The sequence below is a fragment of the Asterias amurensis genome, chromosome 10 (genome assembly GCF_032118995.1).
Source record: "Asterias amurensis chromosome 10, ASM3211899v1".
NCBI lineage: Eukaryota > Metazoa > Echinodermata > Asteroidea > Forcipulatida > Asteriidae > Asterias > Asterias amurensis.
The window spans coordinates 1156827-1179572 of NC_092657.1; the positions used below are offsets into that span (position 1 = coordinate 1156827).

Consider the following 22746-nt stretch of genomic DNA (forward strand, 5'->3'; position numbering starts at 1 on the left):
CTCCTGCACCATTTCCTCTCTACTTCCTCCTCTTCACTTCCTCCTGCCAACTGAGATTATTTATAAAGGCCCAATTATTTATGCACTTTTTGAATTGATTATCAACATTGTGGAAAGTGTGATGCATTAGAAGGCTGGTTGCTTGAGAAAACGAAAACAGTTTTAATAATAAAAAATAAATAAATAAACAAGTAATCGTTTAGGGCTAAATAAATAAATAAACAAATAAATAAGCAAATAAATAATTATTAAATAAATTGATGAATAAATAATAAAATGTCTGTATGATTGTGATTAGTGAATTTATGTCTACATTCAATTCGTAATGTATTGATGGTAATACATATTTTATAAAGCGCCATTTATATTTGACTTTACATATACACCTGTTACATTTTATATCAAACCTTTTAAGTTTAAATTAAAATAAAGCAACATTTTCAGCCTGGCTTATATTATAATTCAACCTGAGAATCATATTGCCTAAATCTCCCCAAATCCTGCTAAAAATATTCAACCACACTGAAAAACATCTTAAAAATGGCGATTTATTTTTTAAATGTTCTTCACAATTAACCCTTCCCCCAAACAAAAAACATCACAGTATCATTGTCTTCCTCCTACACGCAACACCACTTAAGCAAAAAAAAAAAAAAAAAAAAAACATTTCCAATATCTCATTTGCATATTCCAACCCCAACCTCCTTCCGTAATTTCCAATCCTGCTCTTCCTTTAACCAACTCACTGAACGCTGCTTTAACATCGAACCACTGATGCGCGCCTAAATCACTCAACCGCGTAAACGGTCCCCACTGAAACATATTGTACATTTCCTCGGATACTGGGGGACGGCCGCTCAGATATAACGGCGTAGTGTCGTCACTCATGCGTGGCATTTTTTTTCTTAACCCGAAGCTTCTTTTTTATTTAACAGGGTCTTGTCTTGGTTTGATCTTGTAGTTGTTATCAGGTCAATCTTATTACGAATAAACAGTCAAGTGAGAGATTTTTCCTGATTTTTTTTATATTTTATTTAAGTGGCTGACTATTTTGTGGGGTTGAGAAGGGATTTTGAATGAGGGTAGCGGTCTGTAGAGATGAATGCTTCAGTTAAGTGCCAATGCATTTAATTTAAACTGTTTCATATTTACGGTACTGTTTACACAGCCTGACCGTAACACTCTGATCCATCACTATTAAATGAACTCACCCCTATCATCAACAAGTCACTACAAAAACCAAGCTTCAAACTTCATTTGAACATTTATTTGTTGTTTGAATTATCATCTTCGTAACTAATTTTGGCCCACTTTCTTCTGTATTTTTTTCCTGCACCAGGAGTGGCTTTTCAGACAAGCATGTTGCATAATACAATCGGTCACTATTATTACCATCACAGTGTTATACATCTAATAGCCAGCTGCCCTATAATTATGTACAACACAAAACAAAAAAGTGATTAAACATGGCCAAAAAATAATAAGAACTCGAAAATCAAAGAGCCGTCAAAAGTGAGGATATATATTTTGCTAATTACTCCATAAAACATACTATTTAATGCAACAATCTCTAACCCAACCAACCGAATCAGAAACAAAATGACATTGGTCCCATAAAATTATATTTGATATATTACAATGTATCTCTTCTCGTCTATTATATTTTTGTTGGTGTGTTTAATCTGTATGTTCCCCTACTATTTGAAATTAGAAAAAAACCATCAACTTGATTACTGCCCAGTTTTTAATTAACAACCTTGAAACATATAACCTTATCTATGTACGCTTTCCCAAAACCTTGATGAGGAATTATCAATTATGCTAGAAACATTCAACCTTACCCTTCCTCGCAAGGAAACGGGTAGCCACCGACAAGTGGTTTGATGACGTATTATTCAGGTTTACATTTTAAGATACCACTATTGTTAACCTGATTTATATGGTAGTAGAATGCAATGTCAACGCTACACACCCTAACAAGGAACATAGAGTCACTGAAAAGTGTTTTGAAGACGTCAGTAAGATACCACTATTATCAACCTGATTTATTACGATGTCCCCTTTTAGGGATGAGAGTCATACAAAGGATAAAAGGTCAACTCTGAGGGTATAGCGTGTAGAGCACTGTTGCCAAGAGATTCTCACAAGATTGAAATATATAAACGATGCAGTAAGACTAGAAATGCAATGTCAACTCGTAAATGACAAATTTCACTTTGATTCAGAGGTTGGTATTCGAAAACACCGAACTTCCCCAAATTTCTCGTGTCCAATCTTCACTGATAAAATGTATGGTATCCCTTTAATTAACAATGCAATGTCGAACAGTTCATTAAACTGATAAAAAGGTTAAATCTGAGAGGTATACAGAGTAAATTGTTGCCAAGAGATTGTTTACAAGGTTGAAAGATGTCCGCGAGAAGATGGAGGATAACTTCATCTTACACTACAGCCACGCGACTGATTTCCCAGCGTGTTATATTCCACGTTCTGCTTTCCCAAGGCGATTCAGGGCCGTAGAACACAACGACGCTGTGTGCTATCAACCATGAAAATTTAGCAAAACCTCTTGATGCATGCGATGAACATTACACGTTCCGTTTCGTAGGACAGAAATATATTAATAAAATGTACTGCTTATGTTTAAAAGGAAACAATTTTGGGGCATACGTTGGGTACAAAGAGTACAAGCATGAAGGCCAGTCTAAACATTCCCGAGAAAATTCCTTTCCGATTATGAGGGATATTGAAATGGGGTTGATATTGACTGAATATGATTATATTGATTAAATTAATTTGATTATATCCAATCTGTTTTGATATAGGGCATAGGATTGTAGGGTAGACTGCTTATTTGATAGTTAATAAATAAATAAATATGCAAACTAATTTGACTATGAATTATTTCCGATAGGCCCTGTTTGATTATAGTTTTAACCTTCATGCATTTTTAGAACCCACCTTTCTATTTTTCACATCTATTCCGTTTTATGTTTAACCCTTGAGGTAAAATATTTATTAGAAATTACCCAATGTTTTTATTATTAATGTATTACCCTAAGTTTTATTTTGTTGTTTATATATTATTTACGTGATATATTTTGGCCTTTGTTTGTGGAATATCACCCACCTGTTGTTCTGACCACACACTTTAGTAGAACTAAAATAAATGATTTCTTTTAGAGTTTCTGTAAAATTTACTTCAAATGTGTAATCACAAATTTGTGTAACCACACCGTAAGCATCAACAGTCCATTTCATGCTGCCATGGCGACAGACCGGATATAAACGACCGGCAGCCATTTTTTTCTTCCCAACCATAAAAATATGCAAATGAGATGATGAATCCACGTTTGCATATGTGTAAATAACCGAGGTGTTTGATTGGTGATTCCATAGCAACAATAAACATGACATCATTTCATATGCAAATGAGAGGAAATGTACTTCCGTATCTCCCACGGTGCATCTTAAATATAACAATGAAGCGGAATAACAATAGGGGAAATTGCACCATTATTGAGCTCTATATACATTCACAAACCAATACTATCCGACGTTAAATATGAGGCAATTATAGCTTTAATCACATTGTCGAGGCCAGGGGTGGTTTTCCCAACCAGAACAAAAATCATGATTTTTCCTTTTTTTTCTCTCTCATGTGAACATAAACTGGATAGCGACTGTAGCATAGTCGTCATTAATTAAATTAGTGACCGTTTAACATTGGCGTATGCAGAGTGTGTGTGTAGTTAGCACCTCGTGTAGTGCCCCGAGTCGGCTACAGTTGGGTTTCAAATTCTCCTCGGGCATTTTGGAGTTCCGCCATTACTCACTGAACAATTACATTTAGAAAATCAGAATCACATTTTGCGTGTTGTATGGTGTTACAAGTTGATAGAACTAATGTTTATTTGTAGCTGCTGGGCATCACTGGGAAACAGTGATTTGCTGAGAGGTCTCCATGGTAATAAATAAATAAACAATGAAACACATACAAATATATTGCTCAAGAAAAGTTTCTTAAGTTAAATTTATTTGTATCTCTTTTTCAACCTTTATCTTTAACTATTATGAGTAATACGAAAAGATGGAAAGTGTAATTTTGACATCTTTTTCTGTTTTTTTTTGTAAACAATCCAAAAGGACTGTGGTGGTGCACTTTAGGTGCACTTTAGTCACCGAAGTCTTTGTAATTTTGCACTGTTTTAAATTCATTTGGCAGATTTACTCTTGATGAGCCCGTAATGTCTTCTGAACTCCTTCACTTTCTAGGTCTTGGTCCAAATTTAACGTCCTAGATATGACTTTAATCTGCCAGAGTTTAGAGAAGTCATGTTTGGGATCAGCTGATTCGTTCAATTGTGACCTTTGTAAAGAATGTAAAATTGCGTGGTTGCGAGTAACAACCACTTTGACTTGGGATCAGGTAACGGTGTAGAATGCACCCTTTGATGGCCTGCCTAGCCCCACCCCCCTGGACACACCCAAAACATTCCTGAGATATGAAGACAACGAGTGTATAGAAACATGTAATACCAATAGATAATTGAAGACAGGTGGCCGCCATAATATAAGATGCAAAAAAGGTTGCGAAATAGGTCAGGATGGCTCAGTGGTCACTTGTCTTTCGCTGCCTTTCACCTCTAGGACTACGGTTCGAATCCCACATCAGCCCAGAGCTGCATGTGAATTGGGTTTCAGTCCCTTCCTGATTACGTGTGAAATCTTGGATTGTGGGTTCGAATCCCACCAGGTCCTTGTGGATTAGTGATCCTATGCGAATATACATGCACGGAGGTAACACAGTGATTGATATCAGTGACTGATGGAGGTTTTATTTTTGACGAGTTTAATGATTTTATTTACTTGAAATGTTGAGCTAAGTGATGAGTTTCTCAGCAACTCGTCCACTTTTGATTGTTGTATATGCAAACATTTCAGGTTTCAGGTTTATGTACTCCTCAGAATTTAAGAAAAGAATGTAAACCACAAAACGTAACATATGTAACTGAAACTATAGAGATGGGAAAAGAGTATAATGTGATACTTCATAGAACCATTAAGAAGCAAAGCTTGTAGACAATGGTCTATATAATACTAGTTCATGAGCCAGAGGCTAAAATTTTCCAACAGAATCACCACAAAGGCTTTTTCCAACAAAATGTAACATATACCATCAAAAACATGGATTTGTGTTTTCATCTCCACACGTGCATCAATTCAATGGATACAATTAAAGGCACTGCACCTTTGGTAATAGTCAAAGACCAGTATTCTCACTTCTAGGTGTATCCAAACATAATGCATCAAATAACAAAATCTGTGAAAATTTGGACTTAATTGACCATCGAAGTTGCAAGAGAATGATGAAAGAAAAAAACACAATTTTCGCACAAATTTGTGTGCTTTCACTTCAGATGCATACAAAAGGCTCCAAGCCTGAAGTCTTTTTTACATTTGAGTTAAAATATACCTCTTTCCAAAAAACTAGGTTACTTCGAAGGGAGTCGTTTCTCACAATGTTTTCAACAGGTCTCCATTGCTCGTTACCAATCATTTGTTTGCTAACAATTATTTTCAGTAAAAACCAAGAGTATCCATTTGTTTAACACATAGACTCTAATAGAGACAAGATAATAACCTGAAACTTGTCCAAGTCTTAAAATATAACTTGAACCCAGAGAAAATAGTGGAGTCAGAGCTTTCTTAAAAAAGCCCACACACATCAAATCCCAATAACATTGACTCTGCCATCTAAACACCACCATTATCTCCCCATCTATGTATACTTAAACCTCGCATTGAGGTTAAAACAACCCACCATTCGTACATAGTCCACATGAAAAACATATTTTTATTCCCTCAGACCAAATTACAATCCCTGAAAAAAAATCGTGTCTGCGATTTTCTCTAACCAGACAGGCCAGGACTCCATAAGTCTCGGACCTAAAGCAAAGGTCCTTAAGCGGGTAAAGAGGCTTCATTTTAAATGCTGAGTAATTGCTGTCTCTTGTTACCTTAAAAGCTGGAGTATGCAGGCAAAATTTAATTTTTTTCTTTGCCAAATTGGTAATGGAGTTGATTTGCTCGGGTTGTGATCATACTGCGTGCTTGAGCGACAATTGCCCCACCAAATTGCCATTTGCGGGATTGGGTATTTTTTTTTTACGGAGCACCAGGAGGGTTCCATTATGATATTTTAGAACTGGTATTATGGCCTAGCAACATGTGGCCGATGTGTGGTCATCTATAGTGTACACGTGTATGGTGAATAATGGTTTGGCTTCGTGTGGTATGAAAAAGGAACTAAATTACCAATTCATATTTTTTATGTTTGGGTATAGTGTGGGAGTATGAATAAGTAACTAAACAACCTATTCTGTTCGGGCCGTGTGGTATAATTATGAAAAAGGGTACTAAATACCTATTGAAATGTTTAACAAGTTCGGGCATCTGTAGGAAAAAGGAACTTAATTTCAAATTAACATTTTCAATATACATTTTGATAGAAGTGTGGTTTAAAAAAGGAACAAAATTACCAATTTATATTTTAATACTAGTTGATATGTTGTAGTGTTATACCATTTTATGGACGTATTAAAAGGGCACTTTGGTTTATAAGGCGGTCACTCGGTGGTGATTATGATGACGTAAGACCCTGTCAAAAAGCCCATTTACGGATTCCCACTTCGCCAAGGAAACTCCATTTAACATGCTGCTATGTATGTGATAGTTTTCAAGAAGTCAAGTGCATATAAACCCGCCTATCTTAATGGATGTGCCTGTCTATCTTAATGGATATGTAATCAGTTTGCCAATTGTGCGCGTTTATTCTCATCCGGGCGCCATTAACTACAATTTACAACATTGTGACGTCATGCATGAAGTGGCTAGCTAAGAGCCCCAATCCTTTTAAGGGCTATGCACGGGGGGCAGCCATCTTGTACTTTCACCCATTCAAATTATTGTAACCAAACCAAGTCTCGGATAGAGAATAGTCTGGTCACCTACTGGCGTTAATGTTAAATGACATGACTGTTGTACACAGTGAACACGACAAGATGGCAGCTGCAATGCTGTAAGCTTATAGCTTTTATAAATAATTACAAATTACAGAGTATTTATAAAAACCAATTTGATAGTTATGTCTTTGGTATGATTAAGAAATTCCGTTTTGCAAAAACTGTCTTTTGTAAGATTGACAAATAAAATTAAAGATAGTTGTAAGAACTAATGGTTGCGTGCATTCGAAGGATGGATTCAAAAAAAAAGGTTTTAGAAATTACAGAGTCGGTTTTATTATCACAGTAGTCTCTACTGACTGCTTCCTATGGAGTAATTTGATCTATTCTAGTGTGGTTGAAAAAAGAAGATAAAGGATTTGTATCTCTAGTCGAGGTGGGCTTTAGAAGCCATTCAAAATTGCTTTCCAAAAGCATAGTTCACATCATCTGAGGTCATAACATCAAAAGGTTTCTCTCTTTAATCCCTGCCAATATTACTTCTGTTATGTGATATTTTCCAATCATTTTTCCTCATTTGAGTACGCTTATTGTGTTGCGCGAGCCACGACACAGAGCGCTAAACGGTTTCCCCAAACGCAGAGTGCAATAAGTACATACACCTATAGTAGTGCTGAAGCTATAAGCATATGATTAAACCACCAAGCATTTGGCATTGGGTTTCAGAACGCAAGACTGTGGCTAGGATGGTATGGTCTGGTAACCTCTCTCCCCGGGGCAGTGTTGTCCCCGGTAGCCCCCAAGGGACCAGACTCATCTAATCACATCAATTAAGCCCAATGCTTGGCTTAATTCAATCAAGCTCCAGCGACCAACGTTCACCATATTGTTTAACGCACTGGGCCGGACCCCCATGGGACTCACACCGACTACGCTGTACCGTTCAGCGTGACGATAGACCGGGGTAGACGCCGGGTAAATCATGGGACACTGGGGACCCAAACTGATAATGGAAAAGTTTAGATTGATAAAAAAAAAAATGGAATCGGTGGACCATAGCGTTTCAAACAGAATCCTCTACACGTGTTGTTAGCATGTGAACCAGCAGAGCGTGAAAAACATGTACATAAAATATTATTTTACCAAAGAAGGATGGGTAAAATTACTAAAAGGTTCGGAATCTTTAACTAAATGATTCCGCGCGTCAATCAGAGCGGAAACAGAATTATTAATTGTAAAATAACAAGATTAAAAGTACTTAAAGGCTCTGTACATTGTTAGTAATTACTCAAAAATATTAGAGTAATAACGTACTTGGTACCAAGCAACAGAGAGCTGTTGATAGTGTAAAACATTGTGAGAAGGGCTCTTGTTGATGTAACGTAGTTTTTGAGACAAAGGTTATTTCTCATTAAAATATTTGCCTCTGACAAAGACTTCATGCCTGAAGCTTTTCTCAGACATCTGAAAGCACACAAATTTGTTCACCAAAGTTTTTTTTTCCTTTATTCTTTTCTTGCAACTAATACGATGACCAATTGAGGCCAATTTTGTACAGATTTGTTATTATTTTGATGTGTTCGGATGCACCAAGTGAAAATACAGGTCTTTCACATTTATACCATAATGTGCCCAGTGCCTAGAACTAATAAAAGGCAAAGAAAATGGTAGCTGTGGAATTAAAAACAACAGTTACGCACCCTCCAACATGACTTCCAATTAAATATCCCTTGACCTAATAAGACAGATACCACATACTGTTTTTCAGGGGTAGATAAATATCCAAATTACGATCCGTGGCAAAACCAGAGCATTTTGTTGTTTTGCCCTCCTTATACATTTAATTTGTTTGTAGAATCATCTAATAATAAAACAGATATTAATATAAATATATTTACATATGATATTAATATTACTTGACTAGGGGTGAGGAGAAATTGGTCTTTGCTGCAGTTGGGTTGAGGTTAGTGGGGCTTGATGTGTTTAATTGTACAAGCCGCCTTGAGTGATTAGAGACCTCTATAAGACCTAAAATAAAATGCAATTTACTAGAAAAACACTGCTGCGGCTTTCCCATGATATACCTCAGATTTCTGATGAAAACTCATCATTCTAAAATGACTGAAACGTTTCATGCATGAACTTTTTTCAGATTGAAAAAATAGTATTGTTGTTGATTCCCTTTCTCTGTAAAGCCGCATTCCTGTGAAGGGAATTGTTTTTCAAAATAATGCATTATCAACAGTGCTTTTTATCAAGTTTAGATACTCACTTATTAATTGTTTGGGGGTAATTACTCAAGAGGGCCTCGAAACAACCCATGACACCCACAGCACGTGTCGTGGTGTTCTGTGCCTTTTTGTGGTGCCCTCTGCAAATTCCACGTCAAATTTACATTTTCTTCATACAAATGCCCTTCCGAGAGGAAAAATTGTTGTGCCCCTTAACAGAGGATAACTGCTGTACCCCTTCAAGAATGAAATCCAAGGCCTGCCAAGGAATACACCCTTTAAGATACAGGCCACGGCTACATAAACTAGCCTTCGTAACGGCATCGTACCGCTAAGACGTAATTACATTAACTTCCTATTAGTTGTATCATGCATGCTGCTTAACATCTTCGAGTATGTATGTGCGGCAGTCTATCCTAGAGCTCGGAAGTATTCCTGATCGCCCCGGATCCTCACATTACCAAATGGGGCCTTGTTATTATCTCATTTTATCCAAAGTGTAGACTTTAAAAATTAAAGAAGTTTGTATATATAGATAGATAGGCCTATACAAGATTCTTACATTTCCTTGTAGATATATTTTAATCATTTTTTGTTATTGTTGACAGGTGTCTTACTGTGATATCATGTGGTCCCAATCACACGGTGTCATTTGAACATTGTTTAAGAACATGTTTAAACTTGCTGTGGGATTTTGATGAATTAAGAGAGGCTTCTGGTAAGAGAGTTTAGTTAGTAATGGATGATATTGAACTAAAAGAACAAAACAAACTCCATCACCAATCTCGTTATTCTAATAGAGACTGGGTTTATAGCTAGTCAATGACACAATGGCCCAGGCTTCTGGTAAGAAAGTTTAGCAATGCTAGACTTGGAACAACACTATCCCATCTCCCACATCTCGTTTCTCAACTGTGGAGATGAGTTTATCGCTAGTCAATGACACAATGGACAGCCCGCAAAGTCAATAAACACAAACACAGTCAACAAACTTCTCCAACACTTTCTTGATCGGCCAACCTGTCCGTCAAGACAATAATTGCGTACCTGTCAACTCAGACATTAATACCCGGGTCATCCCCAATCTATGTTCTGATATGGAATAACAAAATTGCGCGAGGTCACATGGGGTTCTCGCTTAGCTCCCCGTTCCTCCGATCCATTGCCACTTTACGATCCAAACAACCCTTCAAAAGTACAAGCGCTAACAGGTGTTCTGAAAAATCGCCACATGATGCCGCGTTTTCTACCTCCATCCACGAAACCTGAGCATAAAACAGGCAATTTGTGCGAAAACCGAATCCACCGTCTGCCCCATCTCCTACCCAAGAAGCATCCACCAAATCGCCACTTATACTCCCCCAGTACTGCGGAAATACCGCATTTACCTAAGAAATCCTGTCAGGTTTTTACTCTCCCTTTCTCCTCTCAACGAGCGCGTGTTTTTTTTTAAGGGGTGAGAGAATTCCGCGTGTTTGGAGAAAAGTGCCGCCATGCTTCATTTGCATATATGGCTCTTCGGTCATTGGAGGTTGCTGAATGAATCCCAAGGTTTTATATTCGTATTTGCAATGCAACACGGCAGAAAAATATTACGGGGTGCATTTACGAAGACAGGTGCGACTGGAGTGCTAAGGCACTGTGATTTTGTTTCGCGTTAAGTTCCTGTATGAGATGGAAGGAGCCTTTTTATTTAAACAACAGGAGGGGACTGATTTCTCTTTTAGTTGGGGAGTTTGAAGAGGGGAGACGAGAGCTTAAGTGCTCGGTTTGGGGGGCTGAATTCATAAGATTTGGCCTTTTCGCAGTTCCTTATACTACTTCTTCAGGAAGCTGAAATTTGACATTTTAAAAGATGTGCATTTTTACGCAGTATATCTGTGTGGTGTAGGTAATTAAGATCATAAATATCACACCAGACACTTATAATCACTTTTAATGACTTGTAAGAAGTTGACGTTTTGATCAGCATGATCTGATGGTCTTCAAGAAAGAAAAACTACCTATACTGATACTATGTTTACAATAAATAATGCTAAGTGATGTTTTGGTTCGACGGATTGTCATTGTAGTGTCTAGTGAAGACTAGAAACAAACAAAAATCAACGTTTCAATGCTCTGATGGTTTTCAAGCAAGAAAACCCCAGAATGATGCTATGTATAAAGCAAATAATGCTAAGTGATATTTTGGGTTGCCTTTGTAGTGTCTAGTGAAGACTTGTTGTTACGCCTGAGTTACTATAGTATCTCCCTATGACTCACACTGCCATAGAGAGGAGATTCACTGTGTATACCGAGCTACACGTTGTAAATTAGATTGCGGATATCATCGCATCAGCATTGTCAGTGTGTGTTGCTTTGGTCCTTGTTGCTTTGGGTCCGTTTAGTGTGGTTTTGTTTAACCTTGATGTTAAATTCCTTCAAGTGTTGGATTCATTGCAGCTTTTATCTCTATATTTTGGCCGGTTTCAAAAACTTACAGTTATCGCAAAATGTTTGAGTTCAACTCGTGAAGCTAATGGCTTCAATTATTAAGATTTGTTTTAAAACAGTCTGTACATGCATTTACTATACAACTATTATATTCAATGCAGAAATTCCATCACTTCTGAGAAATCGTACAGAATCGTAAATATTTAAACTCCACCCCACGCTCACAATATTTTGTCTGTTTTCCCATCCTCCTTCCCACGTCTCCTCCTTAGTAGGGAGACAAAGTCAACACAGCCACGGCTTCCTAATGTAAACAGCACCTTGTTGTTGCACATTTTAACGACCCCGCGTAAACATCATAATGATCTTTTCACCAAGTTCTAACCAAATTCATTAAAACCTTATCCAGCCATTTACAACCGAGGGAACCTACAAGCTGTGTTGACATTTAAAGCTTCATCAAAAAAATTCCAACCTCCGAAACATCTTTTCTCGTATTTATCTATCCAGACCCCCCAAAACCATCTCAGTCACTGACAAAACAGCTTAAGTACTTACCCAGTTAACATTAATAATCTCATCCACACTTCAATCCTCAAAACAAAAAATATGACCCATTCACTAAAGCTGTATTAACAAAGACATCAATCTTTTAGTTTTGTCCCAAAACTCCTTACTTTTTACATGTTTCGGTCAAAAACCATCACCTCATCTGAATCAACACAAATCAGCCCAGTTCAGACCTAATAATGAGAATCCAATACACTAGAACCATCTTCAGTTCCCAAGACAATACACCGTTTCTCATGATTGTTTTCTCTTGTGTTTTTTTTCTCTCCCAACGAAGCAGGGAACAGATCAAAGAGCAATGCAGAGTCTTGTTCTCACACACACAAGATCTCCGGTAAGTTTTAAAAGATTATTTTTGACTCTTTAATTACATCTTCTGTATACTTTGATTATCTGCATATCTTGTAATCAGACCAGGGCCCAATTGCTTAGAGTTGATTTCTCATCTATTTCTCCTATCAATACATCTTTTGAAACGTTTAAGAGGGTATGAGACATTATAATTGATTTAGTGTTTTGGTCAGGCCAACATTGGCATATGATAAGATTGTTACCATGATCTCAGCCTCACAAAAAATGCTGATTTAAATTATTGACAGAGAGGAATCGTTAAAAAGCTAAAATAATCTCTTCTTTGATACAAATGATTTGAATGACAGTGCTTGAATGACAGTATTTGAAGGGGCCCATGTGTTTAAAAATAACTCAATATAGATTTTGTAGTATGTCTGCACATGAACGCATTGTGTGTTATTGACAGAATGTACTTGCGAGTAATATATAGTCGTACTTGTCCTAGATTTAAACACTTAATTCTACACCACACTACCAAGACAAACAGTCAATCTTAAAGACACCAGTGTAATCTTTTAAAAGAAGCATGGCCACCAAAACAAAATGAGACAACAGCTCCACATCCAGCCTCATTTAAATAAGAATAAGCCAAGACATTGATGGTCCTTACCATGGCTTCACACTTAGCCACCATTCCACCAAGAAGAAAGAGCTATGACGATAGCTTCTTAAAGAGCCAAGGTTTTTCCTCCATGGTTGTTGCGTCTTGTACTTTCTCATCAAAGTGCACTGCTCTTTACAAATTTAGTTACAAATTTTCACACTCTCTATTGGGTCCCTAGGCTTTTTTCTTTTCTTTGTGAGATGAGGTTAGTATCTTGCCACTGGGCAGTGCACCTGTTAAAATTGAACCACTGTTACAAAGATCATACCAAGGGGTGGCTAAAAAAAGAAACATGCGGATGAGAAAGGTGGGGATATTTTGGAGAGGCGTCGACGGGGTGGAGGAGGGAAAATATGGAGATGGGGAAATGATTGGGGAGAGTAAGATTGGTAATGTGATAATGATGTGTGGGTTTGATGTCTGACTTAATTTTCGTGATCAGAATTGCCTCTGAATTTCTTTTTATTTTGTAAAACATAGAGTGGAATGAGATGGGCTGTTTCAGGGTTTTTTTTAAAGAAAAGTGTAAGCTTTAATAATTCTTCATTTGTAGTTAAAAATAAATAAGAAATTTAACTGGTTAATTAAAGGCAGTGGACACTATTGGTAATTACTCAGAATAATTATTAGCATAAAACCTTATTTGGTAACGAGTAATTGGGAGAGGTTGATTGTATAAATCATTGTGAGAAACGGCTCCCTCTGAAGTGACATAGTTTTCGAGAAAGAAGTAATTTTTTTTACGAATTTGATTTCGAGACCTCAGGTTTAGAATTTGAGGTCTCGAAATCAACCATCTAAACGCACACAACATCGTGTGACAATGGTGTTTTTTCTTTCATTATTAGCTCGCAACTTCGACTACCAATTGAGCTCAAATTTCCACAGGTTTGTTATTTTATGCATATGTTGAGATACACCTAGTGAGAAAACTGGTCTTTGACAATTACCATTAGTGTCCACTGTTTTTAAATGATCTAGCTTCCTTATAGTGAAATCCATAAAATCATACCCTTGGCAAAATGAAAATAAAAGATTTATCTACCTTGTCGAGCACAAGTACACAGTTTGTGCCTACTACGCATATTGTAAGCTAGGGGTGTCTGTGTGTGTCTTGTGGCCACCCTGTTGTAAATTTAGACACCATGTTTGATCCGTCATTTACATGTAAATACATTGTAAATGAACAACTTGGACATCCATTATGTAATATTCAAGCAAATTTGGACACACTTTACCAAATCCTGACTGAAACGCTGCTGCTACTTGGTTTGCTCCGTTGTATTTCAAAGCTAGCAGAAGACAACTTGAAAGTGTATTTCGAGTTTGTTGTACGTGCATGGGGTTGGTGGGGGGTGGGGGGGGGGGGGTGGGGGCAGCACTTTCATGGAAAATCTCATTCAAAACGTTCCACCATATCATCACTATAGTAAAAAAAAACGACCTTGGAGATTCCCATGGCATTAGAGCACAGGTCCTTAACTTGCACAGTAACGTAATTACATTGTGTATTGTAGTGCTACACGGCGACGAGACAACCCGTTATAGAACAAATTGAGAGCCATGTTGTAACACTTGAGTGTTAGGGGGTAGATTATAAACGCACTCCGGAGGGTCGCTACGACCCTGTGTTGCACCGGGTGTAAGCACCCGTGCCCCCCGCGCTCTGAACGGTTGAACTTCGGTGAAGAGCCCCGCTTTATTTACCCGTGCCTCCATCAATTTCTACAAGTACACAAGATCAATCAACAGCCACTCGTTCCCAACGGAGGGTTTTTGACCGCGGTTTTTTACAAGCATTAGAGAGTTGCGTAATGTTAACAATAGCGGAGCAACCATGGCGAATTTAGTGCCATTATTAAAGTGTGCTTTAGCTGATGGTATTAGCAAACAATAGGTAGAGGCATTGGTGCTCGAGCAACCATGTCACTTGCTAACACATTGCTTTAATTTATGAACAGCGAGCGCTACTGGTTGAATTCACACATTTTTCACTGTCAGTTTCCCCCATCTACAATCTGGTCCCACTACTGTGTCAGTCAATTATTTGAGTACATATCACTTGACACTGTTATCTATGATAAGGTAATAAAGAAGATAGCAGGGTGTTTGATCTGAATTGGTCGTAAATTCACAGGGTTTAAAACCGTGACATGTCTGCCACTGTATTACGCAGTGGTTGCATGTGTGGTCTGATCTCAGCTAGCCATCCTCATGGACACATGTGAATTAATGCTCACTGACCTTAAAGAAAATCTCAACCGAAGACAGTCTACAAAACAACTTCCTTGTTTGTTACTCCGTAATGGATAAACAACACCCTAGTAAACAAAATCTTATATAAAACTACCATTAGTGTAGAGCAAGAGAAAACAACAATATTCCCAAGTAAACTTGCTTGGAAACAAAATGCTGTACAATGGTCAATAAAAATAATGTCATGTTCATACGATGAAGAAATAAATTGAATTTAATTAAATATTGTAATAGTTCGCACTTCAAAATTGTCAAAATCAACAACTACAAACGTGAAGTTCGTTGTGGTGAATGTATTCGGTGAACTTTGATCTACTTTGTTTTTTAATAAACTCATATATTTTGTTTGTTACACATTGTTTTGCTTCCAAAATGTAATACACTATGAAACAATGTAATACAATGCGCCTCTTTCAGATCAATCTTAAAAATTGTCGACATCCGGTTCCAAATTGTTTTTGTTTTTAAATATAGACGCACGTTATTGACAAATACAAAAATCAATAAATAGGGACATCCATGGTCGTGGCTCTGCACATGTGATAAATAACTGTGTTGATGAGAAAACAGAATTATCTGTTGCAAACTGCCTACAAACTAAAAAAAAAAAAAAAATAGTTAATGGCCTGTCGTTTCGACCCAGAGTCTTTCTGAAGGCTAATACAAGGATAAGCTATGTTTATCTCAACTTTTTAAAACTAAAAAAAAAAAAAAAATGCTCTATATAAGTTTCGTTTGCCATTTTTGGTTTATCAACTTTGTATCATCATCATTTAGCCTGTGTTTATCCAGTGTAAGATAAAACCCTCCTCATGTAAATGCCATTCATTTCTATCAAAGCACTCAACTTTTTACACAAGCACTTATCAATAATTAAATTCAAAGGACCTTCATCATTTTAAACTGATAGTTTAAATTTGTGAGTTGCCTAATGTCAAAATGTGATCCCACCAAAACATTACAATTCACACAGCAGTAACGAACTCCCAAGCGCCCTGTAAGTAAAACTATCGCCGTGTATCAGGCGTCCCGTACGGCGCTAGGACGCGAACAAACCCCGCTTCAAGCCAAAACCTGTCATCTAGAGTTTGCTAAATTGTTTCTCCCACCGTCAATTTAAACCGATTCTTTCAACCACTGTTCCTTCCACAACATCGGGTAAATTACCTCCACAAATAATTACTGGTGTTGTTTCATCACTGTGGGGAGCGAGGCTAATTTTTAGCCTCTGGCACAAATCCTTTCTTCCCTTTCCAAGGAACACCTGAAATACACAAGGCATGATTTGCAGCAACGCGCACGTGTGCGTAGCATTACTCACTATTAGAACGTGGCGATAAAATAACATGCACAAAGTCTACCATAATGTTATTTCTTCATTTCCTTCACAAATCACGTCCGGAATTAGGGTAATTTATCCAGTGTTTTGTGTTGTGTTTACATCTGCTAAATACGCAGATGTAAATCTGTTGACAAAATAACGTGGTGAATTAATTTTTGTTAAAGCTGATTTGGTTGCCTGCAACCAAATTAGTACCACTGGTTACGTCGAGAAGTAGTTTACATTGGATGAGTCGAGGGAAATCATAAAGAAACTTTTGTGTTTTGTCATTAATTGAATGGAGGAAAACATGGAGGGTTCATTATAATTGTGAATGGAAATATGGTTTGATTGAACTATCAGTTGAAATAAATTGCAATATTTGTTTTAATTTTATAGCATGTACTTCTTTAGTATTAGGATAATATTTAAATAGATAAATTTGCTTGTGGGATAAAGAATATTAATTGTGTTTACTATGCACTGTTAAGAACTGAATACCAAATACTTTCCCAAGTTCTGTGGTAGTTATTTGTCAAAATGTCCTGATCTTTGAATCTATCTGTAAAAATATCTTTTGGAAGTTGAGGAAGTAAAACGATGAACCGTACAACATTGCATCTTAGTTTGTTCATCAAAAGTGAATCAAGCACAATACAAATTGACACTTATTTGGAACATTGTTCTGTTAAAAAAATAATAAACTTAACCACTGCCAAAACATAGGATTCGAACTGCCTCTAGCTACCGGGAAATCTCGGTAGTCTAGTTAGTAAGACACTGTTCTAGAGTTACAAGGGTCGTGGGATAGAATCCCGAGTAATATGCATGTGATATTTGTTCACAGGACTCGGGGAAAGTACTGAGTATACTGCTAACATACATCGGTGTATGGGAAAAAAACAAAATTATTGACACTTGCTTGGAACATTGTTCCGTAAAAAAATAATAAATTTAACCACATTGAGAATGGATTCAACAAGTTTTTTTTTTACAATACTAATTATCACTTTCTAACCTGGAATATTACTCCCCTACAATTTTAATAAAATCTTCCCAATTGAGAATGGGCTCAACGGTTTGTGGGAACAATAATTACCACTTTCCAATCTGGGATACTACTCCATCACAATTTTAATACATTTACCCAATTGGGAATTGGCTCAACATTTTATTTAAACATAGCATGTACCAGTCATGTCCCATCCAGTTATTCCAACACTCCACCATTTACCAATTAGTAATCAAACATTCTAGCATTAAAATTAAATGTCAACACGACTACCAATTACACCATCGCTCCCGCTATCAGCTAATTAAATCACACCACACTACTGTAAATATTACAGAACTACCCCCCCCCCCCCCCCCTTCGTCTTCTGGAAATCTAATATCGAATGTAGAGCAACTTAAAGTCTGAATTAAAAATCCACAAGAATTAAGGGGCCTATTTTACTTAGTTCACATCTCCTTGTAAGATAACACACGGGTGGTGGGGGAAGTTGATCGTGTGGAAATGGTTTCTGAGTTGGAGCGTTAGATTTTAGATGAAATAAATTGCTTCTTCTGAAGAAAAAAAATCTTCACATTATTTTCCTTTAAAGGGAATGTTGGTGTGGAGGAGGTTTTTCTTCAACAAGTTGACAATTACTGCTTGATTTTGTGGGGTTTGGTTTTACGGTAAAACCTGTGGGAAAGTTGAACAGCGTTTGTATGATGTTTTTACAGTGAATTGAATTCGCCTTTTAAGCGAGTACAATCAAGTCTAGTATTCCTTTTGTTTTTGACATGAACTCGTGTTTGTAAAAGTAAACAGTTATTTTTTCGAAATTGTCTCAAGATTTTCTGAATGGAATTGTGACTCTATAAACTAACTTGACCCCATTTCAGCAAATAAAATCAACTTTGATTGTGTATAGAAGTATCGAACTGTGATTGCAGCCTCTGTGTTGAAACAGAGACAGGGGAAAACGAAGAATGTATTAGGAGTCCCGAGTTTGAAGAAAATCGAAATCTGGTCATTGATTTTGCAGAAGGGGAATGTTTGGAAAAGGAAACTAAATGATTGTTTACAAACTGTTCGCTTACAGCAGAATCGGTTAGCTAGAACTTGTTCTTCTTTTTCTTTTTTTAAAGATAAGGTAGGGAGTTGTGATACATAGGGGAGTATAATACCTGTTTGTGTTTTAATTAATATCATAATTACCATACACCTGTTATTTGTTGTCAAAGGGTTGATGAATAATTCAGATCGGTTGTAGAAAAGTTTTGTCACAGTATTTGATAGGGGTGCTGTATTTGGTTTTTACTTTGCAATATTGTTTTTCTTCTTGCAAACCGTACCACATCATAATTGATTAATGATAGGCCTATTGACAGTTTAGGAATAGTTTAGTACTTTTGTTGTTATGACAGGTTTGTGTTTTAAGAGTTTGGGCAAAGTATTTATTGGTGGTGAAGCACTTGTGCTTTTTACTTTGCAGTACTTTTCCCGCAAAACGTAGTCACTACTCTACCGTATAATTGATTTAAAGAAGACAGTTTGGGAATAAGTTAGTCCATTTGTTGTAACTCTGCTAGGTTTGTGTTTTTAGAATCTTCAAGCGTGATCACGTACAATGGTTTCGACTACTCATAAAAGACAACTTAAGTCTAAATCGTTTGTCAACAAGCGACAATTGTTATTTTCTTGCTCTGCTAAGTGTCAAAGCAAAGAAGAATTCAAGACGTGCATAGTACTTTAAATACGGTTTGGATTCCTACACATGGGTTACTTATCAATGGGTACTGAACAATTTTGATGGAATTTGGGGGATTTAGTGATTAAGTTCTTACCTGCAAGTCTCAACGCAGACATTCTTTGGAACTCCGGTTCTTGAAGCCATTTCCACATCCGTCTGAAAGTCTCTCGCCCGGATTTGAGCTTACTCCACGGTTTAGGATTCCGAAGGAGGTCGCTCAGTGTTCCCTGACTCCGGCATAACACTCTCTGTGCAAAAACGGCTTGTGGAATACTGTATCTTTTCAACTCACTCGTGACTCGTCCGGCGACTTCTTTCGTGTTCACTTCTTCGCCGTTGTTTGCTGTGTCCACCCGGTTGGAGTTTAGCGAGCCACGCTCGCCAGACCGCACGGAGTTCGGGCTCGGGTGTGTATGACCGGTCATGCCGGTGTAACCGTTCAACACCATGGGGCTTGTTAAACCCGATCTTTGGTGATGGTGTGAAGGGGGTTGTAGTGCTCTCATATGGTGTGGAGAGCTGGCATGATGTGTGAATTGTTCATAGCCGTTCATAGGGGATGCATATCTTGCATCTTGGGGTGTACATGACATAGTTCCGTGGTGTGGCGAGCCATACCCACCCATTGATTGGTGATGACCATAGCCGTTTAAAACGGAATTGTGTCCCATGCCACTGTGGGCAACCATAGAGGAATGTCCCATATTCATACTGCCAAGTTTATCATAAGGATTCGACGACATCCCGTGAAGATTTGACCCATTCATCAGAGTGAAACTCCCACTCATATTCGAGGCTTCATGTCTGAATTTATCCGACACAGTCGAGATGGGCGGAAGGGGTTGGAGAGGGGTTAAAGTGGTGAAGTTATTTGAGCTAGTTGCAACTGACTGCTGATGGTACCCGTTCATGTTAAGAGCACCCATGCTATAGTCAGCAACACTGCGGAAATCTGGCTCCAACATACTGGCTAGTGAGGCTCCAAGCCCGATGCCAGAGTTCCTTGAAGTCTTGGCAAGTTCAACCGGGCTAAAGAAATCGCAGGTAATAGCGGCTGATGATGAGTAGGCAGTGGACGGGCTTGAATCCGAATGTCCACCGTCGCCCAATCCGCTATCCAATGTGGCTGCTAGCTCGCTCGACAGCATTACAACGCCTCTGCCCACAGCCGTGAATAAAGCACAATACACGGGGGCCGGGTTTCAGAAAAATCACCCACAGATACCGCGTCAAACGCACGGTGATGATCAGCAAAGCTCCACACAGCAAAACCCGTACGTAACACTAGTATACAACAGTGCATAGAAACACACAATTAGAATGTACGACTCCAACCATAGGTAGGGCCAAAGAAAAAAACCAATCGGAAATGGGACTGCAGAAGCAAGCTTGATTACACCGGGTGAGAACGCATGGAGACAAAACTACTATATGATGCATTGCCTAGTCCGTGCCATCTTGTTTATACAGCTGCCTGGATGCACGCTTTTTTACTACTCGCTACCAACCACGGCGCCCTCTCACAGCGTAACGCGCACGCGCAGACCGTACCACCTGTCACATGCTGTAGTGTGGGGGCCTCTAATGCTGACAATGATGGTGGACAGTGGTGGGGGGCTTGCTGAAAAGGTGAGCTTCTTTTGGTGTTGAAAGGAAAGCTTATGTTTGTGAAGGTGCATCATTTTTCGTCTTCCCTTTGTTGTGGGTCATTATTGTTCATGTGAGGGTAAACTGTGTCTAACAACATCGCTGGACGTGTACATTAGCAAGGTCTTGGTGAAAAGTGCGAAGCCTTGTAGTAGTGGATCAAGTTGGTGTTGAATATAGTGCCGTCTTCAACTCTACAATAAGACACTTGAAGACTTTCTCTTCCTTGTACATTAATTTATATGTGATACAAAGAAAAACCCACCTTTTTGATTATTAAAAAGTACCAATTTAAATAGTTCAATTCAATTCAGTTAGGAATTTAAATCGTTGGATTACGAGGTTCGTATATACTTCTTTTCCACCAATGAGACACATGAAGACTTCTCTCCCTAAGGCTCGTTGTGGAATTCTCCGAAAATAAAACATTAAAGGTGATTCAGCTGTAAAAATCGTCAGAAAATACTATTTGTGGGAGGCTACAAATGCACTTATAAAATTAATTGTGTTGGGTAAAGACCGAATCATTCTGCTTTTAATTGTGAAACAAAGCAGTCCTCTTCAAACTTTGATGTGCGCTTGCTGATCATGCCTGTTATAATTATCTTTCTTTTAAGACACTGGGCACCTTTGGTAATTGTCTAAGACCAGTCTTCTCACTTGGTGTATCTCAACATGCATAAAATAACAAACCTGTGAAAATTTGAGCTCAATTGGTCGTCGAAGTTGAAAAGGAAAAAACACCCTTGTCAACAGCTCCCAATTACTCGTTATCAAGTAAGGTTCTGTGCTATTAATTATTTTGAGTAATTACCAATAGTGTCCACTGCCTTTAAACTCAAGCGCGGATAGGATATATTTTGGATATACTTTAACTTTTACAAAAGCATTTGCAATAGGAACTATTTTTATCTCCATCTCCAAATTGTTGTATTTTGTTTTAGTTATGATATAGTTTTCAAGGTCAAAGTTGAAAAAGGATTCACAACTGTTCTTTTCAAACCTGGACTGTACTTGACAACAATGAACTGTTGATATTTTCCAAGCTGTTGTAACGGAATCTGTTTTGTTTCCAACAACTCACAGTTCAGTGTTTTTCATCCAGAAGGCCAAAATATATTTTCCAGTTTCCAAAGCTGTTAAAAGAAGCACCACTCTATTGTTTACTCCACAGATACCGTAACCTTGATAGGACAAAAGGTTCCCCTAAAGCCTATTGATTTATCCTACCTTTGTGTCTCCCTCTTACAAAACAAAGGATTGGATGGTTTTACCGTTTGAAATGTCTGTCAGCTAGAAGTGTGACCAGTGATGTCATTTATTGTTCGCATGATGGTTAAGCACAAAATCGTATTATTCACATATGACGGAAAGGCACAGTTAGAGAAAGTAGATTTATTCCATTAAAGGAACACGTTGCCTTGGATCGGACGAGTTGGTCAAAACAAAAGCGTTTGTAACCGTTTTGTATATAATGCATATGGGTGGAAAGATGTTTTAAAAGTAGAATACAATGGTCCACACAAGTTTGCCTCGAAATTGCGTGGTTTTCCTTCTACTGTGCGAACTAACACGGTCGGCCATTTATGGGAGTCAAAATTTTGACCCCCATAAATGGCTGACG

General features: G+C 37.8%; 1 protein-coding gene and 1 long non-coding RNA gene across 2 annotated transcripts in view; one reads left to right on the forward strand and one right to left on the reverse strand.

The window, feature by feature from the left end:
- LOC139942848 (uncharacterized) overlaps positions 1-12533 on the forward strand; it is a 53594-nt gene extending 41061 nt beyond the window's left edge. The window contains exon 3 of the long non-coding RNA XR_011786708.1: positions 12480-12533. This is a non-coding gene — a long non-coding RNA (uncharacterized lncRNA). The remainder of the gene's footprint in view (positions 1-12479) is intronic.
- The window catches only part of LOC139942838 (one cut domain family member 2-like), a 58835-nt gene extending 37842 nt beyond the window's left edge, over positions 1-20993 (reverse strand). The window contains exon 1 of the mRNA XM_071939623.1: positions 19570-20993. Coding sequence (XP_071795724.1) covers positions 19570-20623 — 1054 coding nt within the window. The 5' untranslated portion in view covers positions 20624-20993. The remainder of the gene's footprint in view (positions 1-19569) is intronic.
- Positions 20994-22746: the final 1753 nt, after the last annotated feature.